The sequence below is a fragment of the Brachyistius frenatus genome, unplaced genomic scaffold (genome assembly GCF_029030835.1).
Source record: "Brachyistius frenatus isolate BFR_SWC_R1_liver_20210118 unplaced genomic scaffold, ASM2903083v1 Contig_90, whole genome shotgun sequence".
In the NCBI taxonomy this organism is placed as follows: domain Eukaryota; kingdom Metazoa; phylum Chordata; class Actinopteri; family Embiotocidae; genus Brachyistius; species Brachyistius frenatus.
In genome coordinates, this window is record NW_027210689.1 from 103,641 (window position 1) to 123,110 (window position 19,470).

The following is a 19,470-nucleotide window of genomic DNA, read 5'->3' on the forward strand; positions in this document are numbered from 1 at the left end:
TGGTGTGTCAGCTTTTCCAGAGATGGCTGAGCAGTTTACCTGCTGACTCTACTGAATCTCTCACTGTTCCCTTTAAAGAAAATAAATTCACTCACCGCTGCCAACATAAAAACACGGGACACAAATAACTTCGAGGAGTTATGACGTTGCTCTTCTGGACTGTAAAAGTGGAAAACTGCTCGCCTTTAACAGGGAACTGAACTTGAAACTGCCTTTTTGTTCTGGATAGAATGAATTAATGTTTTCCATTGGTCCAGTTCAGACCTGACAATATGTGTTCTGGGTGATCAAATCACAAGAGAGCAGCTCCAAATCTGTCTGTTCACACTTTCATGCATCTCCAGATCTCACATCTGCTTTATGTATAAACGAACACGTACATTACATAAATATACAAGTAAACAAACACGTACAGAAACGTGGAGAGAGGAGTTGAAGCATCAGGCATTTAAAACGAGGTATCTTTGCTGACTGTAGCCTCATTTGAATGTGCATTAAATCAGAAATTTGGGACATATTTCTGAAAACTCAAGTTTGTAATTCATAACTTGGTCCGTCAGGCTCTACCTGTTAATTCAGGCTCAGGATATCAACATTTTACAGCAGCATTGAGTGTCGGGCTCTGCGCTGCAGTGTATATATGAACTGTGCGAGGGGGGGGGGGGGAGCTCTTCCTCAGCCTGATGTGCGTTGGACATTACAGATGAGGTCAACTAAAAATTCTGCAGAATCACATCCAGATCATCAGGTTTAAGGACCGTTTGAATGGAGGGAAAACACGTCCCAAGATAACAAACCTGCTGTAAAGTGACAATTGTGTTGTTTATTCAGAGGATGTCGGTTGAGTCCTTTAATGCTTTAATGTGGCCCGGAACACATTTGCGTTCACACTTCTTAAAGAATGCGGCCGCATGCGTCCCAGACCGCCTCCGAATGCGTTGACACCTGTACTTTAACCACCCGTGACCGGGTCACCCGGAAGGGACGTTTGTGTCGGGTCTGAACAGCACCTCGTACGTGTGTTACAATTAACTTGGATCATTTCCGGTGGTCTGCTCTGACCACTATATGGAACTAATGACAGCCTCGCTCAACAGGTGTTAGCCACAGATGTTACTCAATAAAAATACAAATAAAACCACTAACCACAGGTCCTGTTACAACGCACAGTGTCCACAGGTGTCCAGCAGGCCAAAGTGTTACTGAGGAGCCCCACGTATCGTCTTGTCCATTTGGCCTCCGCGTGCAGACGTTAGTTTTGGTCCTCGTGCGTTTATCTGCTGCTGCGTCACTCGTCTTTAGGTTTCTGCTCCTTACGAGCACGAGACGACATGAGTTTGAAGAAGAGCGCCGGCCACAGCGTGCGCAGGTAGATGGCCACGGTGGGCAGAGGTCCAGCCAATACAACGTCCTTGCTTCTCTGACGGACAGCCGCTAAGACCGCCCGGGCCACGTCCCCGGGGTCCCGACCCAGAGCTGTGGTTTTATCCAGAACTGAAAGCAGCGTTGCACAGACAACAAACACACTGCATTAATGACACCAGGCAGCGAGTCAGCCAACACAGAAAACTGGCATTGTGTCGCTTCTCAGTTTCATTTATTGTCATATTTAGATTTGTTTCATGTTAACTATTCCCATCTAATAACCATCCATTCAATCTTTTTTTTTCTGTTTTCGTGTGTTTTCATGTAACATGAAAAGCTCTTTGAATTGCATGGTAGTTGAAAGGTACTTGTACTGCCTGGTAACCCATTTTGATCACGCTTTTACAAACTAATAGGTGCTGCTATCACAACTGACAGTGACGTGCTCAACTTAGATAACCACTTAATAGAGGAGAACATTTCTAAGTGCAAATAGAATCTACTTGCACAAATACACAAACTCTAAACACTAAAATAAAAGGCTATTCATACGGCACAAGTTGGGTCTCTGAACTGTTTAAACTTATCTTATATGTAATGAAAAAGGAGACAGACTGTCCTAAAACAGTAGAAGCTGATTCAGAGAGAAAAAGCAGCGAGATGCATTATTGGCAACAGCAGAACCACATTCACATTCACAGCACCTTTACCTTTAAACATTAGTGACTTTGTTGCTGAGCAATGCTTTGTTTACACTCATCAGTTGGCTTCTTCCTCGGGCCTGTACTACGAGACAGGTTCAACATGCCAGGATTATGGTTCTGTTATAAACTAAGCCTAAAAAACATAATGTCACTAAGCGGTCCCACAGTGGTGGTTATCAACTTAATGAGGGAACCCAAGGTTTCCCAGTCCAGCTGTAAACACATAAAATCACATAACGAAGGCATCGTTTGCAGCATCCGACCAATCACAAACATGGACGAGTCTGCTGGCAGCAGAGCGGCATATTTTACAACTGAAGAGCAAACTATAACATTAGACAAATATGAAGAAGTTAAACACATAATCCAGCCTGAAAGCATCGCAGCTGCAGCTGCCAAATGCAGGAGGGACAGCTGGGAAAATAACAATAAAAAAAAAAAAAAAAGATCACAGACTGTGAATGTGTGAATTAATGGGCTTATAATATCACAGCACCATCACGGGGCCAAAGCACATCTGACTATGATTACATTTTGTTATTTCATTAAATTCATGCATTTATGACAATTATAGCCCAGATTGTTTCAGCTGCCACCCTGCCAATGTAAACAGACCGAGGAGCAGAGAAATAAATGTAAAAAAGATCATTCAAAGCAGTAGGTTGCCTTACTGTCATAGTACAACAAGTTCAAGGCTTCTCGGTCTTCAGTCTCTGTTATAGGACGATATCAGTGTACAAAAGCAAACGGACCCTCTCACTATCAGGCACTGAGCTCTGCGGCCTCTTCTATGATTGGTGACGTCATTTTCCAAGAGAACCGATTGGTTGGTAGACGGTGCTTTTACAGGTTTGTATCTGTTATCTCAAACTCCGCCTGCTCTGGAGCAGGTTAGGTCAGCAGCGTAAGTTACCGTGGCGATGTAAGAAGCGAACCACTGTTGTAAAATTAAGTTCCTTTCACTAAACCTAAATCCTGCTTCAAAGTACAGGCCTCCCATCTCCTCTACCATCACACTGATTGTAATTCTCTCGTTGTCGGTTCAAACCCAGACAGACGCACTTCTTTTCGCTGCCTCACCTCCGTACTTGGAGCCGTCTCCAGTGACGGCGTTCACCGACAGGTTGGTCCGGATGTACCCAGGACTGATCACCGTCACCGGGACCCCATAGCGCTCCATCTCTGCCCGCAAGCAGTCGAAGTAGGCCTGGGTGGCGTGCTTAGAGGCGGCATCTGACCAAAGTGTGGACGAACCAGAGTCACACTTCATTCACAGTTGCCACGGCAAAGAGAAAACACCTCGTTTGTTTGTTTGCTTGAATGAAATGAGTACGGGCAACTTACAGGCCGATCTGTACGGAATGGCTATCTTGCCCTGGACGCTGCTAATGACCACGATATGGCCGCTCCGCCGGCGAACCATGGAGGGCAGGAGAGCTGTGAAAAGGAGGAAAGAAGAAAGAAAGAAAATTAAAAAAAGAGACAACAATCACTAATATTAAATGTTGCCCTTCCTCTTCAAGTAAATGTGCATAAATATGTAAACCTGAAATGTTTCTGCACCGACACCTTTGCATCCTCATCAGTGTAACCAAGCAACAGACACATTACCTGAGAGCTGTGACACTATGAATATTCCCAGCCACATAACACTGACTCACAGGTCATTTTGACTTGAAGATCGAGCTCCCACATACATTCATGATTTTTTTTTTTCCCCCATATTTTGCTTAATTCTGGCAACCAAACGTTAAAATAAGTAATAAATAAACTGTGCTCTTCACTAACCTTGAGTAAGAGCAACGGGCCCAAAGTAATTTATTTCCATAACATCCCGTTGAACTGAAATGTTGGTCTCCAGTATGTTGCCACGGTAACTGATTCCAGCATTATTAATGAGAACATCCACGTGTCCGCAACATCTGAGAATCTCTTCTGCAGCTTTGTCCACCGTAGCCGTGTCAGCCAAGTCGAAGATTACGGTGTTGGGAGGGAAAGTCTGGTGGACGAGACGCAACAGTTATCTTCTGTATTCAAGTCCTTAATTCTATGATTCTTTGAGGTGAAATAATGGTTAATGAGCACAGTTGACAAAACCTCTTTTGGTGTGTTTTAAGAAAGGAAGGAGTGACAACAATGATAAAAACAGTCCAGGCTTCTGAAATGTGTTACTCTACTTTCATACCAGCATTGTTTTTGTTTGGAGCATGAAACTATGGCGGTGGTGAGAAGTATAACCACCATTGCCTTGGCCGTGTATGGGTGCGTGTGCATACCTGCACCTGTACGTTTGCTGAACTCGCTGTAAGCTCCTGGACCACCTGCTGCAGTCGGGCTGCATCTCGTCCGCACAGCACAAGCCGAGCACCTGCAGCGTGGAAGACCCGTGCACACTCTGTAACACACACACACACACACACAAAAAAAAACACCTGTTACTCTCCAAGAACAGCACCTGCATCGCAACACATGAAACATAAGACTACGCATTATCTCTGTGCCGGCCACCAGAAATGAAACGCTACACATCTTTGCAGAAGGCGTAGACGTGTAAACCGAGATGAGAAAGAAATGAGGAGCAGGCCGACCTTTCCCGAGTCCAGAGCTGGCCCCCGTGATGACCACCACAGCACCGTGCACACGAGCTCCTCGTCTGAGGCGGACAAGTATCCGGTAGAGCAGCAAGACCCCAACACTTGTTAGGACCAGTGGAAGCATTCCTCCTCCCATGACACGCTCCATGGCTGTCAATCACGCTTTCCTGCCCCACGCCAGCAACCTGTGGTCACAAACATTTTTTTTTTTTAGCAAGGAACAGTTTTTCTGGACTTCAGCTGCAGCAGGTTTGGAAGATTTTTTTTTAATTTTTTTTTTTTTATAAAGAAATGTCAACAAAGGTCTGTCTAAAATGCACCATATGTCTCAGTCAGCTGCCACTGATCACCTGCAAAAGACCGACTTTATTTTGGCACCAGAATATGAGTGGCTCCTGCTCTCAATCAATACAAACTATAATAATATAATCAAAGGAGGTGACAGCTTCAGAGGTCACAGCTACTAAAATGTCAAGTTTTGCTTTGTTTCGTTAGGTTCTTATATATCAACCATTAGGGGTGAAACTGGTTTTAAGTAAGCAACTTTAAAATGTGAGACTTGTAACCATCTTTCATTATTTTTGACAAATAATAGGTGATTTATCATTGCAAAAAAAAAAAATAGGAATCACATTTGATCAAACAGTTCTTTGTTGTTGTGCAGTTCTTTAGTTGGTCATCAGGTTTTGTGAGAAAATACCATATTTGGATTAAAAGAGCGTCAAGTACGACCAAAGAGAAGGCATATTTATTTTATGCTTTGCATCACACCTATTCAACTAGAGGTCAAATCCTGGCTTGTTTTCTGCCAGTTTTCCTCAGGACTCAAGAGGAACAGTGAATTACTGTGACTGCAAACGTGTTTTCAGAGTCAAGTTTTTTTGATAGCGTAATGAACAGGCCCACCTGTTGTTAGTCTGATGGATACTATGCTCACTTTGCTTTCTACGTTTGTGGACAGGGTCCTGGGAGAAATAACCTCAAATCTCCTTTGTGTTTTAGATGTAACTTTTTGCACTTATGTTTCAAGCCTCGTGACCATAGCTTTGTGTGGACTGGCTTCTGTCTGTAATCGATAAGATTAGAGTAAAAGGGAAAGTCTGTAGCTCAGTCGGTAGAGTGGGTTGCACACTAATCAGAAGGTTGGTGGTTCGACCCTCAGGTCCTCCTGTCCACATGCCTAAGTGTCCTTGAGGAAGACACTGAACCCTAAAAAAAAAATTAAAAAAAATGCTCCGATGGTGTACCATCGGTGTGTTGTAAGTCGCTTTGGATAAAATTGTCAGCTAAAATAAATGTAGTGTAAAAGAAATGGGGTGCAAGTGACCAGTTTATTTCATGTATGAACATATTTATCAACATTACACTCTAATAGTTATTTGCAGCCATTGATTGTTGTTACGAGGAGCACAGTGGTGCAGCCTCAGCGAAAAGGTTCTGGGTTCAATTCCTGGGCCTGCCGGGGCCTTTCTGTGTGGAGTTTGCATGTTCTCCCTCTGCCTCCTGGTAAAAAACATGGATCTCAGGTTAATTGGTCAACTGCACTTAGATGTGAATGAGTGTGAATGGTCTTTGTTTCCGTCTGTATGTGTTGGCCCTGGATAGACTGGTGCATCCAGTGAGCCTGTTCAGGATGAAGCAGGTGTAGATAATGGATGGACGTTGTTGCTGAAGTTGAACAGCCCTGCTTTACATCCATCCGCGCCTGATCTTGCAGCTGTACATCTTCTTAATTGTGAGGACGAGAACTCATCTTGCATGACATGAACTTCATACTTGGAGCAAAGCTTTCCCAGATTACATTAGTTCAAACAATCTTTGCTCCATAAATCTCTTTACAAGTTCGTTCAAAAGATGTGCAGTTTGAGAGCAGTTTGAAAATAATAACCTGTGCTAATCAAAGGCACAACCTAAATCCTGACACAAAACAGCGCAGTGAGTACAGCAGCGGCTTGCTCTCCACGGGCAGGCTGCAGGCGTCAAGGCTGCTCACACAAATGCTAACATCAGCATGCATCTACTATCAACTCTTTCACGAGTGTTGCTTTTTAGTTTAAGTGCAGAACTCACCTGTGTTGTTGTTGTTGTTGTTGTTGTTGTTGACCTGCTGTACAGAGCAGCAGACCCGTGTGTCGGTGACACGAGCAGTTCCGGGCTCATCTGAAGGCGGACCCAACCGCGCAACCGTTGTTCCCTAGGACGGCGAAGGCAAAACCCGCAGTGCTCCGCCTCAGAGAACGTCACTCTAACTCTAACCAATCAGCACTCCCGATGCGACATCGAACCAACCAATCCGAACGAAGGCCACGAGTTCTAGCCAATCGAGGGTAGAGGAGGGCGGGTTTATTCCTTCGCGGTCCTAGGAAAAACAAAAGTCCTGCCCGGAGTATTTCTTGAAGGACTTCCGGCTGTGTTCCCCACAAAGCATTATGGGAGTTGAAGTAATGGTTAAGCTGGTCTGTTCCATGTCTCTTTCCGTGTTATCGCCCATTCTGGTCCAGACCGGATACCGACCGGCCAAACACACATACAGAGCTTTATTTATTTTTTTAACTTTAAACGAGACAATATTTTCTTGTCACTGTTAGTTGTGCAACCATTTGAACTGTTCACTGGAGCAGATGTATTAGAGAACAGGTTCTTATCTATGTAAAACGATAAGAGGCACAACTACAAAAAACTATAACATCCCCGAGCCTTTTGGCATGGCAGTGAGTCCAGGACGGTTATCTGTCCATCCTGAAGCCGTGTATGACGTCACTGTGCTCCCTGAAACTGGTTGATAAACAGCCAAACTGCTCTGGCCACAAATTAGCAAACTAGTGAGGTTGTCTCGGGCCATTTTGGCTCTGCTTCATAGGAATATAGAAATATATAGTGAGAGGAAATAGGATTGGCAGCGTTGGCATGCTGTGTTCATAAATGCATTTTATTTCATTTTTTTTTTTTCAATTTCAAAATGACTGAGCGAGAAAACGCAAGAGCTGCATAACATTTTTCCACTTCCAACAGCCAATACACACCAAGGCTGAGCCTTCAGTCACCGAGTCAGCGTGAACATCACAGAAAAGTTGGAAAACAGACTTTTGCCCTGCTTCGAGCTAACAGCCTGGGTCTCAGGCGTCTGAGGTGCTTTCACACTCTGTGCACAATTATTCCCAAACTAATATTTGTATCCATGTAAGCACCACTGATATATATATATATAAATACAATCAAAAGCACCTTATTTTAAATTTCATGTCCATTATCAATCTCTACAGTTGAACATTTACACGAACAACTGAATTCTCTGAAACTATACTGCAGCACTTCTTTGCCAGTGTTAGTATCAAAATATTAAGGAATGCCTGACTTCCTACTGATCACAGCTTCCTATCAACAATCCTTCGTCTGCTCTTTAATGGACAGTTAAATAAGACTTAATAAGTTTCTAATGTGATTACAGTCAATGAATATTCACCCAAATCACATCTGCATTCCATTTTATTATCCAGTTGTTGCAAGTCTTAATCTATTCTTATATGTCACCTCCTAGGAGGGACACCAATGGATGAACGTATTATTTTAAAGAATGTAAGCACTCCTTGTGTCTTGTGTTGGGTTCGGCTTGAGGTTAAAGTAACACACGGTACGAAGAATGTCTGAAACGGGACCGTCCAAAAGTTGTTGTCGTTTCCAAAAGAGGACACGGAGCCACATCTTTGTCTCACAATGTCGTACTGAAACGCAATTAAACCAGAAAATCGACACGAACGAGACGCAAACTCAATTACATCGGAGCTCTTTGCTCTTTTCCGGGACATGATGTGGACTCGTGTTTGATGAGAAACGTAAAAATAAAATACAGAAAAGTGAGTTTGAAATATCCTAATGTTTAATGAAAGGGTGATGTACTGATCAGCAAGAGTAGGGGTACAGTAAAACTACGAGGGAAAGGGGGGGGAGCTGGGTACACAAAACATGTCTGTCCATTTCGACTCCGTTACAATTCAGTCCAGAGGGACTGCTGCCATACCCGTGTGCACGAGCTCGTTGTGTGTCAGGGATGCAGGTGGAGCGCAGGGGGAGGGAGGAGGCGCGAGAGTACTACGGAGACAAGTGTGCTGCTGCTGTCACATAGAAGTAAAGGAAACTTAAAGGGGGAAAAAAACAATTCCTTCTAGTTTTAACTATATCCCTCTGATCAAAGTTCAAAATGGAAGCACCCACCACACCGGGAGCTAACTGCTGGGCCTGATCGTGACTTCCACATGTCTTACATCTTGGGGTGGGGGAGTGGGGGTAGGTTCTGTTTGTTTTTTTTCTGTTGTTTTTTTTCTCCTGTTTTTTCTGTTGGTTCTTAAATCTTCTTCAGAGTGCACTCATACCGCATAAAGTTCATAGATCTTCTTGGCGCAATACGCCAGGGCAGCCAGCGCTATCGTATTATGGAGTCTCTTTCTGTGGACGTCATCCCTGCGTACCAACACCACGGGCGTCGAGGAGGTCAGTGTATGCAGAGGCAGCCGCGAGAGTTTTTGGCTGTCGTATTCCACCTGGTACTTGCAGCAGGGGTCAAACTGCCACGAAATGCCGTAGAGGGCGGAGCAGGCCACGCTGAGGGCGCCTGCGGGCAACGCCACGTAGCGCGAGTACTCAACGGGCAGCGAAAGCGGCGTCAGGAGGCAAGCGGTGCCTGACAACACGGCCGTCTTGTGCAGGCAGTTGCCCACCGTAATCCACCGAGCCGTCTCGTCTCCGATCCGCGTGGGCTCGATGACAATGTATTTATACTGGGCCTCCAGTGCCTGCTCCAGCTCGTACTCGAACTGGTCCTGCGCATTCTCCCCGTTGTAGATCTCGTGCACGATGTAGCAGTCGGACGCCGCCATCACTCCCCTGTGCAGAAACAGAAGAACGGGCAGGTAACAGTGAGTCGGAGGACACCAGCAGCTTATACCATGACTGGACTTCTTATCTGCTTCTACTGAGCAATGTCACGGCAGGAGTTGATAGAAGTGTTGTTGTTGTTCAGTCAGTACTTCAACATACTAATTTCATTTGACTGGTAATTCCATGACATGTAATTTGGCCAACATTTGGTTAAAAGGCTTTCTTGAAATACATGACAACAGCAAAACATTTGTTTTATCTCAGAAAGCTTGTTCAGCTCAATTCAGTCCTTTTTTATTGCAGTTCAAAACGGTGTTTCCTCTGGTTTCTGGAGGGTTTAGGTGCTGTGGCGGCAGTGGAGAATGTTGGGCAGATATTTGACTAGAAACTTTGCATTTTCACATCATTTTTGGAATATTATCTTCCCGTTGTGTATTTGAAACCGCACTGTTTTCTATAAGAATAATAATCACCACACATTGGTAAAACAAAGCTGGTACGGACTTTGTTGGTGCTGTGAAAAAGCGCTTTGGATTCTGTGCCTGTTGTGATGGTGGCCTGAAAATGTAGTTCAAGCAGACAGACAACAAACAACTAGAAAAACAGATCAATAATACAATACATTACAAATAAAACAATACAAGTCAGATTCTTATATTTCAATACCTGAACATCTGTGTATTAATAAAATACGACTGTATTGCTGTTTGAAGTTCTTAGATACTCGTCAATGTTTGGATTTGCGTTTTAAAATCAATTTAACTTTCAGCATAAAAAAAAAAATTAAAAAAAATTAAAAATTCCCAAATGGTCATGACAAGTTTTCAGAGCTGCTGTTCAACAACTGACTTCATCATAATTTGCGGTGCTAAAGACGTAAGCGGACACGCTCCGACCAAATGTCCTCAGGTTTGATCAGCGTGGACACTTCGAGGCCTGAAGCTCGAGACTGCAAACAAACCACAAACCACGAGACGGACAACAACCGGAATAATACAAGAAAAACAGCGCAGATGAGAATCTGAAGTCGTTTCAGACTCCAGGTGAAACTCGTGTGAGGATTACCGAGCAAGGGGGACATGTTGTCCCGCAGCAGGGGGACATGTTGTCCCGCAGCGACGCTTCGCCAACTCGGTAGAAAGTTGGAGGAGCGACCAGCTGAGTTGGGAAACGTCTTTCCTTTGAGAGCAGGTCGAGCAGCGGACAGTTGTCTCCCCGCTCCGTCCACCGCGTCACGTCACAACCGGTGTGCGCACGAACGCGCGCGGTGAAACGCAACTTTCCCCGCAGTTAGTCGGTCGGTGGGGGAAAAAAAAAACCAAACAAAACAAAAACAACAACAACCAAAACATCACATGAGCAGCGAGTTTGTTTCCTCGCTAACGGTAGCTAGCCGTACGCGTTAGCCAGCTAACGTTAGCTAACCATGGGGTAAAATTCAAACTTCTCGTGTCGGCATTTCACTTTGAATCCCGACCACGACGCACAATCAGGACCCGGCGAGTGGTGACGTCGACAAAACGATGTATCACGTTAAAACATTTTCGTATAATGGCCAAAATGCGGAGTAACTGACCTCTCCCTGCTTACTGGGACACCGCGCCTCCTTCCCAGCGACGCCATGTTGGAGATACAACTGTGATTGCGGTTGACGTATGACGACAGCAGGCATTCTGGGTAATGTAGTGTGTAAATGCGGTGAGCGCGTCACTCGGGCGCGAATGCGGACTACGACTACCATGATGCGGTTACATATTTTGTAATAGCGCAGAAGTTTGAGAGGTCAGACCATATTCTAAATAAATATAAAGAATAAATGAATGCGTTGTTTGTTTAAACTACGATGAGCGACGCAGTAACTAACAAAACTGAGCTGCAGATAAAGAAAGGAGCCATTTACGTGTTCAAAATCGTTAATTGTGCAAGTAGGTTGCGTGCACAGTGAAGACAGATTTAAGTCCGTTACAACATAGTGTTTGCAGAATGTAATCAGAGTAATGAAGCGCCCCTTCTGTCTCATTTTTAAAAGGATTTGTGTGAACAAGTCTGGGTACTCACCCATGTTGTGCCCTCGCGTGCTCTTGTCCCTGTCCTGACGCGCTTTGGATGAAACCGGTGTAACGACTATAATGTCTGCGTTCAGGGACGTGAGATCAGCTCACTGTGGGCTAAACGACACATGCGTGATGGTTCAATACAAATCAAACCAATGAAGCACATCTGCGATTAGTTCCTTTGAAAATGTGACTTGAATAATATTTCACTCACGCACGACCAATTTAGGACTTAGAATATTTAATATCCCGTCAAGAATTGATTGAAGGCTGTTTTAAGATACAATATGTGTTTGGTAAATGGTTAATCAATTAATGTGTTTATTATTAATTAGAAATCACCCAACTGATTAAGAACAATAATTGCAGCCAGGAGAGTCCATATCTGAGTAATTGACATTTTTCATATTTCTCCAGTTAACTGGTCGATGGTATTTTGTGAAAATGTTATTTCTTAACATGAAGCAAATACTGTTTCAATGCCATCGACACAGGCAGGAATAAATTGTTATGGAAAGTCCTTTTTAATTATAATACGTTTTTGCATTCTTAATATCCATAGCATCTCATTCAAAGTCACTATGAACGCTTGATCCAAATGTTGGTCTTATTTACTCGTTCTTGATCATAAAAAAATATTTTATATCAGCAATGAGCAGTTTAATCATTTTTGTTAAATAACACCTGGATATAGCTTCAGTGTTTTTGTTTTGTCTCTGGTGGTGAACCCTACCAGGTCAAATTATTAAAATAATATCTGCAAACTTCATTCACAGGTTAAAAAGGTGCAATGACCGAAACACATGGTGTGAAGCATTTAACCGTTCATTGCAGAGGCCCTCGAACATTTTATATTAAGATACAAAAATCCACAAACTTGATTTAATATGTAATATGTAGCAAGATGTTACTAGATATGACTTGGTACACCATGGCGAGACGCTATATGGTGAGACTAAACTAAAACAATAAACCATAGAACAACAATCACTCATGTATATATGTATCTTGTATCTTTGTGCTTATTTACAACAATAATTTCTTGCTTACCCACCTGATGGCGCCAAAGTAAGACCTTTTAGGAACTAAAAACTGGGTTTAAAGGTCCAGTGTGTAGGATTTTTAAAAAAAATTTTTTTTTTTTGGGGGGGGGGGGTCTATTGCTATAAATGGAATATAATATTTCTTAATTATGTTTTCATTTGTATATAATCACTTGAAACAAAGAACTGTCGTGGTTTTGTTAGCTAAGAATGAGCCCTTTGTATCTACATAGGGATTGGGTCCTCTTCTACAAAGCGCACCGTGTTTCTCCAGCCGCCCAGAAGGGACGAAGCAAACCCAGTACAGAGGGACCCGGTGGATTCTCTGACCGGCTTGGAGGAGGTGGGCGAGGCGAGGGATACTCACTTGGTTGCAATCTGCAACCTCACTGCTAAATGCCACAAAATCCAACACGCGGCTCCTGAAAATGTTTCCACCTTCCACCACTACGTACGTGTAGTACTTCATGTAGTTTGCACGTACAGCAGTGGGTTCATCTGACCCAGTGTTTTGTGGTGGACAGATATTTTCCACCAAATGAAATACTGAAACAAACTCCACAGTCATCACTGTGAGAGAAATGTAACTGTTGCGTAAAAACTGCTGTGGTACCTTAATATTTGAATGTGGACACTGTATAAATATCCCACTATACTCTAAGGACTGTTTAAGTATTGAAGACAGAAACTCAGCAGGAAAGCATGAAGCCCCTTTGTAAATACATACATTTCTAGCATATGACCTTTAAATATATATTGTACAGCATCAAATCTTCTCCGCAGAATGAGATAAATATTCACGTGCCTGCGTTTGGCTATAACTACATAGTGACATTAATAATGTAATGAGTATTAGATTTTATTTATTTATCAACAAAAAGTACAGAGAAAAACTATGTTTCAAGCACAAAACAATGTAACAAGGGTTGGAACATTTTGACGCATTAGTTGTAGCCACCTGCTTAAAACTTAAAACCGGGCATTTGATTCCTTTCAAAGAAACACAAATTTAATCAAAAACATTACCCAAAAAATGAAATAATATCTTGAATCCCTTGGCCTATCATTAGACGTGTGCCACCCAAAGGAAAGTTTTACGAAAGGAAATTGGTTTCCTGCAATTACCTCAAAGTGATTGAAGCAGATAGTCTGCACTGTCCTGCAGAGTGTGTTGAGTGACCTGAAGTATTTCTCTCAACACTTAAGATTGTCAATAGCAAAACCTCCTGAAGAGCCAAAAGTGTTGCTTTTTTTTCAGAAAAATGTTTCTCGTGATGAACTTTATCATTTTGATAGCAGCTGGATAAAAAAAGCCAAGTGGGTAAAACAAAATATGGATCAAATGACAAGGAAAAGCCACCCAGTGTTATTTTTCTGAATGACGGAACAAAAGACTGTCTGACACTGGACAATGTAAATGCCCTGAACATAACGGTGCTGCTTTTACTGCTGGTTTGTGCAGATATTTTCAGTGGCGATTTTAAGTTTCGTGAACCCCACGTAAACCGGAATTTTCTATATTTCTGCATAAATATATAATATGTAAATATGGAATATTTATGCATAAATATCAAAAATTCAATTATTTTTTTTGCAAAAGTAAATCCAGGGAACTCAATTAAACAAATGATAAACATATACAGTCATTTATTGAGATAATCTATCCAATATTGCATTGCTGCGAGTGGCAAAACTCGGATAAGAACAGATTCTTTATATATGGTGTGATCCTCTTGAGCAGCAATAATGGAAACTAAATGTTTCCAGACAAAATCAGGACACCAGCAGCTCCTCGTTTCACCGAAGGGATACGGCTCTTCTACTGGAGTGCAGTACTTTTCTTTTTCCAAACGCTTCTCACTAAAACCAAAAAGTTCCTTTCTGGTCTCGTTTGTGCACAAAACCTTTTTCCAGTAGCCTTCTGGCTTGTCCAAGTTTCTTTAGTGACTTGCAGATGGGCAACAATGTTCTTCTTAGGGAGCAGTGGCTTCCTCCTCGTAACCTCGCCATGCACACCATCGTCGCTCAGTTTTCTGATGAACATTAACAATAAACAACGTGACGAAGGCCTTTAGTTGCTCAGAAGTTACTCTGGGTTCCTTTAGGACCTCGTGGACTATTACTTGTTTTGCTCTTGGAGTAATCGCTGTTTTTCAATCGCACTTTAGGGTTTTGAATTTCTTCCATTTGTACAGCCAACCTGACAACAGACTGGTGGAGTCCAAACCCTTTAGGGATGGTTTTGTACCCTTTTTCAACAAGATGAGCATCCATCTTTTTTTCTGAGGTTGTCAGAAAATCTTTGTTTTCCATGATACACTTCCACAGATAAAAATAAAACGGCGAGCCCACTCACACTTGATTGTCCTCTTATTGTCCGAAAACTTCAAACTCTAATTTCAACCTCAAATTAACTGTTAATTCTAAATTCCCATATTTTTGCCACTCTTAGATATGTAATATGGGATCATTTTCTCAATAACTAAATGACCAAATGTCATATTTTTGTCTCATTTATTTAACTGGGTTCTCGTGATCTACTTTTAAGACTTTTGTGGAAATCTGATGTTTTATGTAATATTTTTTGCAGAAATATGGAAAGTTCTGCTTTCATGCACCACTATATCCACATTGAAGTGTTTCACCACAGTGACAGACTTCAGACTGAATTTATTACACGAGCATGAGTCGTCAAGGAGTTCCATATTGAGGCTTAGTCAGAATTGCACTTTGAGAGTTGGACATCCTCAGTTTGTGCTGTGTGGTTTATAAATCCCTGCACCTTTGACCAATGAATCAAGTTTGAGTCCAATAATGAGTAGCGCATTTCTGTTTCTCAGAAGAATGAAAGTGGGTGAAGTGAAATTTTAGACAAATAAATGTCTTCAGACTACAGATTGTATTTGTACAAAATGGTCTATTACCCACCAAATTCCTGCCCACAAGTCTTTGGAATGACCTACATAAAAATACATTGAGTTGAGCTTGATGTTTTGTAGATGTGTTCTGCATACACAAAAGTCTAGTATTTCCAAAAGTAGAGGGCTGGAGGCAAAATGAAAAAAAAAAAAAAAAAAAAAAATCTATAGAATAACAAAAAAATATCAAAATGGGTTGATATATAAAAGTTATTATCATTTGAGCGTCAGTGAAGCCATCATTGCCTTTCACTGAAACCATCACGGCGAAAGGGACGGTCATCTTGTAGCGCTGCTCACAACCAGTGAGTCCAATGGAGGCAAGAAATTTGCAATGTACTGCGAGATTTGACTCGCATCTGCTCTCATCACATCCCTAAATTTTGCTTCAAGTCAGTGTTGGGAAAACATCCTGGAAGTTTCTGCTCGAGGTAACAGGCCTCACCTTTGGTTGCTTTGTTTTGACAAGTCATAACCGGCTGATTCATTCCTCCTTATGATGTGTGTGTGTGTGAGAGAGAGAGAGTGTGAGAGTGAATTCCCATGTTTTGAACACAACTGGACAGTCATTCACTGTTCAGCTCACAGACATCTCCGGCGTGAGGTCAGTCGTCTCTGGATATCTCATGTCTAACAATGCCTGGAAGGTCCTTTGTTGTCTATAATCCTGTAACTCCAAAGCATGCTGCCACACAGTATTTCATCCCGGGAGTCTCTTTCTCTATTTCTTCTCTTTTTGGGTGCCGTGTACGGTCATTGATAGATATGTTCAAAGTATTGAGGTTGAGGATTCTCTTTGACGTATTTCTGAATATACCAGCAGGTCAAGTGAGCTTTCAGGTCCTCTTCCACTACAAAATCCATGGCCGCCTGCCAACACATAACACATCAAATTGCATCTAAATTACATAGACAGGCTTTTGAAAAAGGTACTTTTTCTTTCTCATAATAAACTAGATCAGCCTTTTACAGCTGACAGTACTGTACATTTGGAATAATGTGCACAGAGTGTCATTCAATCAAGTGTTTTAGTTTTACATTAAGGCTAAAACTAACACTTGTTTTTTTTTTTTTAGAACTGATCAATATGCAGATTATAAGACAATATGTCCACTTTACAGCAGAAGAAATATTTTGTTTTGTGTGATCAACAGTTGAAAACATAGCCTGGCTCACAGCTTTAGTCTTCACTATTATTATAGTCTGGGAACCAAATTTGCATTAGGATTTCACATTTACTGTTTGGCTTAAAAACAACCAGATGATTATCAAAATAGTTGCTAAATAATTTCCTTTTGATCAACTAATCAATTAATCAACCAATCATTGCTGCTTTAGTTTAAATACACTTCGGTCTGAAATTAAATAAATAAATAATAATAATTGTGATCCACATGCAGACAAAAACAGGTTGTCCAGCCAACAAAATTGCAAATACTTATTCAATGATCATTATTATGATCTGTTCATATTATTGCTGCTTTTCCAGCGAGTCAAACCAATGAACCAATGAACCAATGCATGTGAACATACTTCAAATGTATAAAGTTGAACTAATTTACAAATTAGGCCTTTACAAAGTGATCTTTTGTTTTTTTCCCATGACTGAATTTCAATAGTACTCAGAGTATAAATTGTACCTTGGCCAGGTGTTTGGCAATTCCTCTCCCTCTGTAAGCATCTGGAACTTCGGTGTGTTGCAAGTCCACCGTCTTCTTCCCAACATATTCATACAGGAGAACCGCACGATCCTGAGATCCTGAGAGCAGACAGAAGTTGTGGCTCCTGGTCAAGTTCATATTTTAGTTTGTCATTAACTAAAAGCCTCAAGGTAAAAAAAAAAAAAAACTAAGATTGGTTTCAAACTTTAAAATATGTAGGAAAGACTTTGTTATTAAAGGGATACAATACAGCTGGTGCTCAACCAGGAGAGTTAAACCCACTGTTGCTTTAAGCACAACTTTACGCTTGAGAGAGAAACTGGTTTGCTGTGAAGGAACTTTATTTAAATGACAAAGGTATGTCTGTACGTGACTGTGTTGTCGAAAGTCGCACTGCTTTCCGGAAAGGAAAGAATAAAATGTTTTCATCGTGCCAAAAGTCAAGGAAGTCAGCAGCTTTGACCAAGCCTTGTGTATTGTTTTGATCGCGTCCCTGACGCAAAATCATGTCCGAATAAACACTTGTCACTCCCGCCAGGTGAACTGAAAAAGGTATTTGTCCCCGAAATGGCAGCTGGATTTATCAATAAGGCGACGATGACGATGTTAGCATCAAAGAAAGCTAACGTCCCACCAATCTCTGAGCTAACGCTAGCCAGCTAGCACGCCAATGTTTACATGCTGAACTTACCATTTAGCCTTATAACGAACTGCCGTCGCTTTTTATCGTGCTCCACCTGGATCTGAGAGTTGCTTGCGTCAAAGGCATGTGCCTGTGCTGCCTGTGCTGCCTGTGCCATAGCAGTAGCGCTGTTAAAGTTGACAACGATTGCTATGCTACTCTACGTTGTTGCTATCCAGCAATGGCCACATCAAATGATGAACGGTCGGAGCGTCATCCGACGAAATCAGCTGTGAGGTCACGTGACGTGCAGCCAATCAACGCCGGAGTTCTCAGAGGAGAAAACACGCATAACACACTTCGAGGAAATAAACACGGAAGCTCAAGTCCGACACATGCCGAGAAATGACAGAAACAACATTTTGAGACCGACTGAGAAATGTTTTGAATGTTACATTCCTGTCACGTGGGAAAGCAAACAGTTTGTGTTGAAGTGCAATCGGGTTTCTCTGACTTTATACTAAAAATCCAAACTTAAATGAGTTTAATTTACTTTGGGGTTTAGATTTGTGGAAAGAAACATCCCTTTTGTGTAAACATGGATTCGATGAGGAGCTCTTGAAGTAGGCCTGCAGCCTCTAGTGTTGACATTAGTATCCTATCTGGAAAACGGGTCTGCTGTTGGCAGTAAATGTTCCCTTTGGCAGTTGATGTTAATTACAATCAGATATGTCCATTACCTGTAAAACCATTAAAATGAATAATAATAAAAATCAATATTACACACACACACACTCAACTCAAAATATGTGTTGTGAAAAAGGTGTATTAATTGCTTTGTGCAATGACCTTTTGGGGTAGATGAAGCTGACAGTATGGTACAGTCATCCCATAATCAGAAAATTGCCAGTAATGTTTTTTTAAGGCTCTTTTGTTCACGTCAGATTAAAGGCTGTGATCTCCTCATTATACTTAATTGGAGAAGTTTTACATCATACCCCACAGTGATTTCAGTTGTACTTCTTTTTGCTTTTACTTCTCAGAGTTTTTATCTACTGCTACACACATTTTGCTTGGCCACATGCAATTAAAAGATTAATTAATTTCAGTTCTTTATCTCTCGTGGCATGATATGATGTTTGAGTCCAATCATAATCCGTTTCGTTAGAAACGAGACATGGCCTTTTTACTCACAGTGTGTAAAACGTGTTTTATTCAGATCAGATTTGTATCAAAGAAATTGTTTGTGATAAACCCAGTTCAGGTCACAGCTCACAGATTCACAGTGACAGCTGTGTCGCCGTGTACCCTCAGCAGAGCAAGTGTCTGCAGCCAATTTCTTGGCACTGGAGTGAGTTGTGTTTGTTTCTCGTCACTACTCTTCAGGTTTGTGCTGATGTAAGATGTTTATTTGATATTGACTTGATAGACATTAGGAGTGGATAAATATTGTAGGCGGGTACGTCAAATTCCCTGAAAATACTGTGTTGTAATCCTGTTAATCTGTTGGCCTAATCCCACAAAACTCTAATGGAGTTTGTCAACTCTGCATGGGATTATGTGTGTGTGTGTGTGTGTGTGTTCTTTGCGACACTGTTATATGGACATGTTTGTGATTTGTCCTCTCTGGTGTT

General features: G+C 41.8%; 3 protein-coding genes across 4 annotated transcripts; all 3 read right to left on the reverse strand.

The window, feature by feature from the left end:
- Positions 1-339: 339 nt before the first annotated feature.
- On the reverse strand, positions 340-6,759 carry dhrs7b (dehydrogenase/reductase (SDR family) member 7B). 2 transcript variants are annotated; one of them, XM_069710116.1, is made up of 7 exons: positions 6,734-6,759; positions 4,658-4,848; positions 4,346-4,464; positions 3,858-4,068; positions 3,414-3,506; positions 3,150-3,302; positions 340-1,494 (listed from the first exon to the last, which is right to left on the reverse strand). In XM_069710116.1, the coding sequence occupies exons 2-7, from the start codon at positions 4,809-4,811 to the stop codon at positions 1,289-1,291; spliced, it is 936 nt and encodes a 311-aa protein (XP_069566217.1). In that variant the 5' UTR covers positions 4,812-4,848; positions 6,734-6,759; the 3' UTR covers positions 340-1,288. The 2 variants fall into 2 exon arrangements, with proteins under 2 accessions (XP_069566217.1, XP_069566219.1); XM_069710118.1 differs by lacking the exon at positions 6,734-6,759 and having other exon boundaries at positions 4,352-4,464; positions 4,658-4,896.
- A 1,763-nt stretch (positions 6,760-8,522) lies between these two features.
- Positions 8,523-11,186, reverse strand: tmem11 (transmembrane protein 11). The gene is made up of 2 exons (XM_069710230.1): positions 11,115-11,186; positions 8,523-9,544 (listed from the first exon to the last, which is right to left on the reverse strand). Exons 1-2 carry the CDS (start codon positions 11,159-11,161, stop codon positions 9,028-9,030), a joined length of 564 nt encoding a protein of 187 aa, XP_069566331.1. The 5' UTR covers positions 11,162-11,186; the 3' UTR covers positions 8,523-9,027.
- Positions 11,187-12,747: 1,561 nt separating this feature from the next.
- Positions 12,748-18,078, reverse strand: natd1 (protein NATD1). The gene is made up of 3 exons (XM_069710226.1): positions 17,906-18,078; positions 17,194-17,312; positions 12,748-16,423 (listed from the first exon to the last, which is right to left on the reverse strand). The coding sequence occupies exons 1-3, from the start codon at positions 18,012-18,014 to the stop codon at positions 16,307-16,309; spliced, it is 345 nt and encodes a 114-aa protein (XP_069566327.1). The 5' UTR covers positions 18,015-18,078; the 3' UTR covers positions 12,748-16,306.
- Positions 18,079-19,470: the final 1,392 nt, after the last annotated feature.